This window comes from Mustela erminea, chromosome X (assembly GCF_009829155.1).
Source record: "Mustela erminea isolate mMusErm1 chromosome X, mMusErm1.Pri, whole genome shotgun sequence".
In the NCBI taxonomy this organism is placed as follows: Eukaryota; Metazoa; Chordata; class Mammalia; order Carnivora; family Mustelidae; genus Mustela; species Mustela erminea.
Genome location: NC_045635.1, coordinates 52,917,720 through 52,928,122, shown reverse-complemented (window position 1 = coordinate 52,928,122; position 10,403 = coordinate 52,917,720). Strand labels below are relative to the sequence as shown.

The window sequence follows — 10,403 nt, the reverse complement described above, 5'->3', positions numbered from 1 at the left end:
AAAGATAATCATATAGTTTCACTCATATGTGGAATATAAGAAATAAAACAGAGGATCATAGTGGAAGGGAAAGAAAACTAAATAGAAAGAAATCAGAGAGGGAGAAAAACCATGAGAGACTCTTGACTCTGGGAAATAAACTGAGGACTGTGGAAAAGGGAGGTGGGTGGGGGATGAGGTAACTGGGTAATGGGCATAAAGGAGGGCACCTGATCTTATGAGCATTGAGTTTACACACAACTAATGAATCATTGAACACTACACCAAATTGAATTTTAAAAAAAGAAAAAGAAAAGAATAAAAAGATCTGAGCTCAGTAACTGTTTTTAGAATGGATGGAGGACTGAAAGGAACTAGGTCACTCCCCCATTCCCCCAGCTTTAGCAGCTGCTCCCTCCTCCCTCTCCCGCCTCTTCTCTAATCCCACCCCCCTCATCTCCATCTGAATGCCAAAGCTACTAATTCCCAGGCTGCAGCCAGTACATTCAACATCTCAAAAGAGAATTCTTCTGCAGGGTTTCTTTGCAGACTGACAGCATCCACCAATTAGGGACTCCTGGTTACCTTTTGGGAGTGTGTAGGCATAGGGGCCCCAGGAAGGGTGTGAGTGAGTGTGTCTCTTATCTCTCCTGTTGCCTTCTGAGGTATTTTTTCCCATTTTTTCCGCAGGGGCCAGTCGAATAGCCTAATTCCCTTGAACACCTCACAACCTTTGACACAATTATCCGTGACAAATTAATCTAAAATGTGACTGCAGGAAGAGAAACTGGCATATCTCGCTTGGCCTTCTGGGATTTGTAGTCCCGCTCCTCCGTGGGCTGCCTGGCTGGTCCTGGAGCTGCGGACTACAGCTCCCAAGGCTGCTTTGAATCCCTACCGCACAGACTCAGAGCCCCATGCCCGAAGGCGTTGGTTGCGCCGTGTCTATTGTATCCCTGGTCGTGTGTGTTTGTACATTTCTCGGGACGTGAAATTGAGAGTGAAAAGCATGGCAGATGAGCAAGAAATCATGTGTAAATTGGAAAGCATTAAAGAGATCAGGTAAGCGGAACATTGCAGCGCCCCCTCAGACCCCTTGAGGCCCCCAGAATCCCCCCGCTGCGGGAGGGATAGAGCGGAGTTACCTACAGAAAGTATCTATTGTTAAGCTACTTGTGGAGAGGGGCGGGAAAGGAACAGATTCACGGAATTCAAGGATGGGAAGGAGGGGGGAAAGTGTCGGAACTGAACCAAGCGGAGAGACTGACCAAGAGAGACCATTTGCCAGATGTCAGAGAGAAAGCCAGATGGAGACACACGGGGGTTGGGGAGAACACGGCATGGGTGGAGTGGGAGTGGGCTGTGGGTGGTGGTAGTGGTGGTGGTTTTTTTCAAGACAAGCTTTTTTCATCTTGGAGTGGGAGTTGGGGGGACGGCATTCTTAGATCCATTTTTTTTTTTAAATATTTATTTATTTATTTATTTATTTATTTATTTATTTATTTATTTAGTGTTTGTTGGCTCCGTGGTGTATGTGACTCCTTTCTCTTTCCGAGTGAAGAATTTTTTCAGCTTCATTAACTTCAGGACCTAGAGCTCAGGCTAGCCTTTTGAGAGCAACAGCGCATTTGGACTGGTGGTGGCCTCCAGGGACTGAGAGCTGAGGATGCATAAGTATCTGGCAGGCTGGGGCTAGTAGGACCGCTAGCACTTGCGCGTGATTATTTTTGCATTCACACATTCACCACCTTCTTCCTCTCCTACCCGTTGCTCTGTAAGGGGGGTGGGAGCAATGGAGACGGGGGAGGTGGTTGCTGTGCCAGATGGTGGGAGCTCAGCTGCAGCTTTGAGGCGCCAGAGGTGAAGAGCAGGCCAACAAAGTGGGAGTTGCCTGCGTCCTGACCCTTTCCTTCCAGGCGCAGCTTGTGGCAAGGCGATGATGTTGTTCTTGCTCAGAACACAGTGTAGTCAGGTAAGTGAACTGTTTGGGCTGGTAGCAGGTTTTCCTTCACCTACTCTGCTTTGCCAGAACAAGTCCCCCATCCAGGACCCCAGCTTCCACCCTCATTCTGAGGGTGGCCTGGGTTGGACAGTTTCCCTTTAGTGCTTTCATGGAACCTAGGGGAAATGATGTGGATATCAAGTGTGCCTCTTTAAGAAATAAGACCTTGGAACAAGAAGCTTAACCCTTGGAGTAAATGTCTTTGATGAGACTCACACATGTGAGTATAAGGAAGCATTTGAGCTTTTTTTGTCCTTTGAAAGGTTGCATCTCTACTTTTACAAGGGTATAAAGGGAAGGGAACTATTATTTATTGAGCACCTGGTGTACACAGTTCATTGACCCACTATTGATTATTTCAGCAAATGTCCTGAGAAAGAATCAGGACTAGGAAGGTACTTAAAGAAATAGTGGCTAAAACTTCTCAAATTGAGCAAAGAACATGAACTCCAGATTCAACAAGCAAAGCAAACACTCTCAGGAAAATGTGAAAAAATTCACACCAAGACACATCATAATCAACCTTCTAAACAAACGGCAAAGAAAAGATTTAGAAAGCAACAAAAAAGAAACAACACTTTATCTATACCTTCAGGGGAAAAATTTTAGAAGACAATAACAGATTTCTCAGTCAGTGATGAGGTCCTAGCAGAAAGTGACACAAATTTTCCAAGTATTGAAGGAAGAGAATCATGAACCCTGAATGAAATTCCAAATGAAACCCAACATCCTATATCCAGTGATAATGTCCTATATGAATAAAAGGATTAATCAAGACATTCTGAAATGAATTGAAGCAGGGAATTTATCAATAGGAGATCTACTTTATAAGAATGTCTAAAGTAAGTTCCTCAAATACAAAATAAACAATAAAAGGACATTTACAAGGGAGAATACAGTGAGAAAAAGCATGGGTAAATACAAAAGAAGTCTTTTCCTCTTGAGTTGTCTGAATTATGCTTGATGACTGCATCAAAAGTTATCATACTGTCTCATGCGGTTCTCAGTGTATGTAAACATTTAAGATATTCATGTCACAAATAGAGGAGTGTAAAGGGAGGTGAGGTTTGTATATTTCACTTGAGCTGATACAATGATGACATTAGATGACTGTGATAAATTATGCATGCATAATGTAATAAGAAGAAACACTAAAAACTGTACAAAGAGATGCATGCATTCAAAAACATTATAGATAAGTCAAAATGGAATTTTATATTTTTTTAAAGATTTTATTTATTTTATTTGACAGACAGAGATCACAAGTAGGCAGAAAGGCAGGCAGAGAGAGAGAGGAGGAAGCAGGCTCCCTGCTGAGCAGAGAGCCTGATGCGGGGCTCGATCCCAGGACCCTGGGATCATGACCTGAACCAAAGGCAGAGGCTTTAACCCACTGAGCCACCCAGGCACCCCCAAAATGGAATTTTAAAAAGTGTTCAAGCTACCCACAGAAAAGCAGGGCACAAAACCAAAACAAACAAAAACAAAAACTAAAACCAAGAAGAACAAACAGGTAACTAAAATGGCAGGCTGAGCCTTAACATATCAATAATTGTGTGCATATAAATGGTCTAAATACACTGATGTGAAAGAGTGGATTAAAAAAATTTAACTATATGTTATCTATAAAGAAATGCACTTCAGATATAATGATATAGGTAAGCTGAGAGTAAAAGTTGGGGGAAAATTACTATGGAAACTTTAATTAAAAGAAACCAGGAGCAGCTATGTTAATGTTAATGTTAATAAAGCAGATTTCAGAGCAAAGACAAATCCCAGGAACAGAGTGGGATATTACATAATGAAAAAGGGTCAAGCCACTAAGAAGACATAACAATTCTAAATATGTATGCCCAAAAGTCATTTAAATTAGTTTGCTTTAGACAATTTTGCAGTAATATACAGAGATTACATCACTTGGTTTAAGAATTTAAAGTGGGGAAAGTACTATAAATACATATTTGATGTTCACACATGGGAAAGGTAAACATGTATGGGAGGGGGAAAGAAGTAGGGTAGGGGAAGGGGTAGAAGGAACTGGAGAAAGGAGCTCACATTTGTTGTTGATCATCTAATTTCAGAGCTCTTGGCTCATTTATATTTATTCTTCCTAGTGAAAATCTGTGGTAGGAATTATTATCCCCATTATACAGTAAGGACACTGAGGTTCAGAGAAGTAATATAACCTATTTATGGTCATAGAGCTAGGAAAGGAAGAGAGAATATACTCTCCCATTCACGTGGCATACATATTTTAACAAATGCTGATACATTAACTATTACTTACAGTCTCAAATCCCTAGAAGTTATGAGCAGAGCAGCCTATTTCTGTTAAAAAATAATAATAATGTCACTTCTGAGCTTAAGTAGCAGTGATGATGGCAACATCACCAAAAGAACAAATTAAGACAAGCTGGAAGCTAGACAGACCCTCAGACCAGGACCAGAAATAAACACATTCATACTCAGTGTTCATGCATACCGATGGTAGAATTTGAAATGGAAAATGTTTCAGGAATAGATTTTCCAACCACAGGCCATTCCCCACTCCTGACTCTGACCACATATCCAGCCCTGTCCTTCCTCCCAATCTCAACCACACTCCCAATACTGTGCTTCAGACCACAGGCCCCAAATCTCACACTGATCTGTTTTGCCAGCCCATTCATTAGGCTTTCAATTGGTGGTAAGGGAGCATGCAGATATGTAGAAAGGGGATGAGGAGATTAGAACAAAAGAAAGGAGATGGAGAAGAGGGAAGAAAATAAGCTATGAGGCAGACAAGGTGCAACCACCACTAGATGAAGTAGAGCCCTTCACCAGCTCCCCAAATGCATACTAATATCTCCTTATCCTGCACATGCCATTCATATGCACACATCCACCCAGGTCTTAGTGCATGCATATCTATACACAATAAGTTTTCCTCACTTAAGAAAGGAAAACACATTTTGGAAGTATAAACAGGGGTACCTTATTTTATTGTACTTTGCAGATAGTTTTGATTTGTTTTTACAGATTAAAGGTTTGTGTCAATCCTGCATCAAGCAAGATTTTGTGTGACATTTTTACTATAGCATTTGCTCACTTAAAGTCTCCATGTTATATTTTGGTAACTCTTGTAATATTTCTAACTTTTTTCATTATTATTATATTTGTTTTGGTGATCAGTGGTTAGTAATCTTTGATGTACTATTGTAATTGTTTCAGGTTGCCCTGAACTGCACCCATATAAAATGATGGACTTAATCAGTAAATGTCTGTTCTGACTGCTCAACTGCCCAATTGTTTTCCATCTTTCTCCAACTCCTTGAACTTTCCTGTTCCATGAGATATATCAATATTGAAATTAGGCCAATTAATAAGTCTACAGTGATATCTAAGTGTTCAAGAGAGAAATACATCTCTCACTTTAAATAAAAAACTAATTAATAAACTTATTGAAGGCAAGTCAAAAGCTGAGATAGACCAAAAGCTAGGCTTGTTGTGCCAAACAGTAAATGAGGTTGGGAATGCAAAGGAAAAGTTCTTGAAGAAGTTGAAAATGCTGCTCCAGTGAATGATAAGGGAGCAAAACAACATTATTTCTGATATGGAGAAAGTTTTAGTGGTCTGGATAGAACAAAATATGCCACAAAATTCCCTCCAACCAAATCCAAATCCAGAGCAAGACCCTAACCTTTCTCATTTCTGTGAAGGCTGAGAGAGGTGAGAAAGCTACATAAGAAAAGTTTGAAGCTAGCAGAGGCTGGTTCATGAGGTTTAAGGAAAGAAGCCTTCTCCATAACAGAGAAGTATAAGGGGAAGCAGCTCAAGTACTGATGTGGAAGCTGCAACAAGTTATCCAGAAATGTAGCTAACATGATTAATGAATGTGAGCACACTAAACAACAGATTTTCAGTGTAAATTAAATAGCCTTATATTGGAAGTAGATGTCTTCTAAGACTTCCATAGGAGAGAGAAGTCAGTGACTAGTTTGAAAGCTTCAAATAGGCTGACTCTCTTGTTAAGGGCTGATACAACTGGTGACTTGTTGACTGTTGAAGGCAAGGCTCATTTACTGTTCTGAAGATTCTAGTGCCCTTAAGAATTATTCTGAATCAGGGTGCCTGGGTGGCTCAGTCATTAAGCATCTGCCTTTGGCTCAGGTCATGATCTCAGGGTCCTGAGATAGAGCCCTGCATTAGCTCCCAGCTCAGTGGGAAGCTTGCTTCTCCCTCTCCCATTCCTCTTACTTGTGTTCCTGCTCTTGCTGTCTTTCTATCAAACCAATAAACGAAATCTTAAAAAAAAAAAGGGTGGGGGGGCGCCTGGGTGGCTCTGTGGGTTAAAGCCTCTGCCTTCGGCTCCGGTCATGATCCCAGGGACCTGGAATCGAGCCCCACATCGGGCTCTCTGCTCAGCGGGGAGCCTGCTTCCTTCTCTCTCTCTGCCTGCCTCTCCGCCTCCTTGTGATTTCTGTCAAATAAATAAATAAATCTTTAAAAAAAGAAAAAAAAAAGAATTATTGTGAATCTATTCTGAATCTATTCTGCCTGTGGTCCATAAATGGAACAACAAGCCTTGATGAGAGCACATCTGTTAACAACATAGCTTACTGCATATTTTAACCCTACTGTTTTTTTAATTTAATTTTATTTTTTCAGTGTTCCAAGATTCACTGTTTATGCACCACAGCCAGTGCTCCCTGCAATATGTGCCCTTCTTAATACCCACCACCAGGCGCACCCTGATTATTCTTCTGATCCATGAGCATGTAATACTTTTTCATCTTTTTGTCTTTTTCAATTTCTTTCATTAGTGTTCTGATTGGTGGAATTCTCCAGGGAATCCGTCAGGTCCTCGGCTTTTGTTTTTTGAGATGTTTTTGATCACTGCTTCAATCTAAAAAAAAGAAACTAGTATTACTAGATATCAGTCTATTCATGTTGTCAATTTCTTCCTGTTTCAATCTTGGAAGTTTATAGGTTTCCAGAAATGCATCTATTTCTTCTAGGTTGTTTAACTTATTGGCATGTAATTGTTGATAATAATTTCTGATGATTGTTTCTGTTTCCTTGGTGTTAGTCATGATCTCTCCCCTTTCATTCATAATTTTATTAATTTGTGTCCTCTTTCTTTTGACTTAGTCTGGCCAGTGGCTTATCAATCTTATTGATTCCTTCAAAGAACCAGCTTCTAGCTTCATTGATGTTTTCTACTGTATCTCTAGTTTCTTAATTTTTAAAAATTAATTAAAATTATTCATTTAAGTCTAGTTTCTTAATTACTTCCCTTCTTGTGCATGGGGTTGGCTTAATTTGTGGTTGATTTTCCAGTTCTTTAATGTGTAAAGAGAGTTGGTGTAGTCAGAATTTTTCAGGTTTTTTTTTTTTTTTTGAGTGAGGCTTGTATGGCTATGTATTTACACTTAGGATTGCCTTTACTGTATACCATAGGCTTTTGACCAATGTGTCTTCATTCCCTTTGGTTTCCATGACTTGTTTATGTTTTTATTTGATTTTCTGGACGATCCAAACATTCTTGAGCAGAATGGTCTTTAGCTTCCAAGTGTTTGAATTCCTTCCAAAACTTTTCCTGTGTTCCAGTTTCAAAGCGTTGTGGTCTGAGAATATGCAAGGATTAATCTCAGTCTTTTGGTATAAGTTGAGCCCTGATTTTTGACCCAGTATGTGGTCTATTCTGGAGAAAGTTCCATGTGTGCTCAAGAAGAATGAGCATTCTGTTGTTTTAGGGTGGGCTGTTCTGTGTATATCTATGAGGTACATCTGGTCCAATGTGTCACTCAATGCTCTTGTTTCTTTATTGATTTTCTGCTTGGATGATCTGTGTGTTACTGAGAGTGGCATGTTAAGGTACCCCTACAATTAATGTATTCATGTCATTATGACTATTTTGGTTAACAGTTGGCTTCCATAGTTGGCTGCTCCTATTTTGGGGGTATAAATATTTACAATTGTTAAATCTTCTTAGTGGATAGACCCTTTAAGAATGATGTAGTCTCCTTTTGTATCTCTGACTACAGTCTTCAGCTTAAAATCTAATTCATCTGATATAAGAATCACTACCCCAGCTTTCTTTTGAGGTGCATTGGCATGAAAGATGGTTCTCCCTCCCTTCAATTTCAGTCTTGATGTATGGTTAGGTTCCAGATGTGTCTCTTGTAGACAGCATGTGGATGGGTCCTGTCGTTTTATCCAGTCTTCAACCCTGTGCTGTTTTATGGGAGCATTTAGGCTGTTCACATTGAGAGTGATTATTGAAAGATAAGTTTTTATTGATATTGTGTTGCCTGTGAAGTCCTTGTTTCTATAGATTGTCTTTGTAAATTTCTGTTCTATGTCACTCTTGTATTCTTTCTTTTTTTATAGAACCCCTCTAAATAGTGCCGGCTTGGTGGTCACATACTCTTTTAACCATTGCCAGTCTTGGAAGCTCTTTATCTCAATCAATTTTGAATGTCAGCCTTGCTGGATAAAGTATTCTTGGCTGCATGTTCTTCTCATTTAGTGCCCTGAGCATGTCTTGCCAGCCCTTCCTGGCTTGTCAGGTTTCTGTGGACAGGTCTGACATTATTCTGATGGACCTTCCTCTGTACATAAGGAATCTCTTCCCCCTAGTTGCCCTTAGGACCTGTTTTCTAAAATTATGATTTGTGAACATCACAGTCAAGTTTCTGGAGGTCTTTCTAGATTTGTTGATCTTGGGAGGTGTTTCTGCCTCTAGGACATGAACATTTATTCCACTCCCCAGAATGGAGAAATTTTCATGTTCAGAATTTGTTCAACTATATCTTCTAGTCTTCTCTCTTTCTCCACCCCCTCAGGGAGCCTAATAATTCTGACACTGAAATGTTTCATGGCATCATTTATTTCCCTAATTCTGTTTTTGTGGCTTCTACACTGTTTGTTCTAGGCCTCCTTCTGATCCTTTTTCTCTATCAGTTTGTCCTTCTATCTTCTGATTCAGTTATCCCAGCTATTAGAGTATTTAGATTAGATTGGATCTCACTGATAGCATTTTGAACTTCTGCCAGATCAGCTCTCACTTCTGCCCTTAGAGACTCTATGTTATCACTCATGGTTTTCTCCAACCTAGCCATTGCCTGGATAATTGTTACCCTGAATTCCCTTTCCAACATACTGTTTATATCCATATCCAGTAGTTCTGTGGCAGAGGGCACAGTCTCTGAATTTTTCCTCTGTTGGGTGTTCATTTTGATGAGAGGTGGTTGAGGGGTTGTAAAGCTGAGTATATCAACCACGATCTAGGCAAGGTGCACCCTGGAAAGTTTCAGAGTAATCGGAAGTCATTACCAAGAAGGAAAAAAAAATAGAGAGAGAAAGAGAAAAAAAGAGAAAACTCAGCCAAAATGAGCCCTAAAAGTATGATTTATAAGGTATATGAACAAAAACAAACAAACAAAAAGATGACAAAAGTAAATGACAAGAAAAAAAGAAGAACCCAGCCAACATGAACCCAAGAATAAGATTTATATAATACCAGAACAACAACAAATACACAGAAACACTGACAGAAGAATAAAATGGGAGGGTGGTTATAAATCCTTGATGTGGGCAAGGAAGGTTATTTCATTTCTTCCTGGGTGTATCTTAATATCTTTGTTAAAGGACTCAACTTTCCAAAGATACAGGGAAATTGAAACTGGTTTATATATAGTGGTAGTATTGAATAGGGAAAAAGGATTACCTTGAAGCTTATATCTATATGTATATTTTAAAAAAGAAAAAGATACATAGGTATATGTATGAAAAAGTTCAATTTAAAAAGTTATTAAGGAATATGTTGTATTAAACCTCTAGCTTTAATGGTAAGTAGGTTAAAAAAATTAAAAGAACAAGAATTGTGAGATTAAAAAATATATAAGTTGTATCTATGAAATATACAGATTTTAGGGCGATACCAGAGCTTAATATGTTGTTTCCTCCTGATGTTGGGGTTTACGCTTTATGGGTACCCTGTGGTGGTTGCCTTCTTGTTCTTTTGGCTTGTCTTCTGGGGGAGGTACCTGCTGCTTCATTCTCCTGTCAGTCTTGCTTGGTTGAGTTACCCTGCAGGTTATCAAAGGGCTGGGCTCTGTAGAAAACGGTTTTTCAGGTTTTTGTTCTTTGTTTTGTGGCTTTTCCGAGGATCAAAGCAAAGAAAGAATCTGCACCCAGACCTCTGCCTCCAAGAAAATCCTCAGAATGTTCCCCTCTGGGTGATCCAGAACACACAGACTCCCCCTCTGCAAACTCCACTGAACAATGCAACCTCCCACAGATGGTGTGAAACCCCAGCCACCATCCCAGTGGTCACCTGAAGGCCCCCAGTTGTCTCTGCACCCCCATGCCACTAAAACCAGGAGCAATATTGGTCCAGGGAGCCTGTTTCTGGTTGCTGCCTTTGCTGGAACTGCTG

At 39.9% G+C, this 10,403-nt stretch overlaps 1 protein-coding gene across 3 annotated transcripts in view; it reads left to right on the top strand.

Moving 5' to 3' along the window:
* The first annotated feature begins 849 nt into the window (after positions 1-849).
* Positions 850-10,403, top strand: part of ZC4H2 (zinc finger C4H2-type containing) — a 71,839-nt gene continuing 62,285 nt past the window's right edge. Inside the window, exons 1-2 of one of the 3 annotated variants that reach the window (XM_032330706.1) lie at positions 928-1,041; positions 1,896-1,951. Coding sequence is in view for 2 of the 3 variants with exons in the window: in XM_032330708.1 (XP_032186599.1) it covers positions 989-1,041 (53 nt within the window). In the remaining variant the exon portion in view is untranslated. Of the gene's footprint in view, positions 1,042-1,895; positions 1,952-10,403 lie in introns of all 3 variants that reach the window. The other 2 variants (XM_032330708.1, XM_032330707.1) reach the window with 2 other exon arrangements.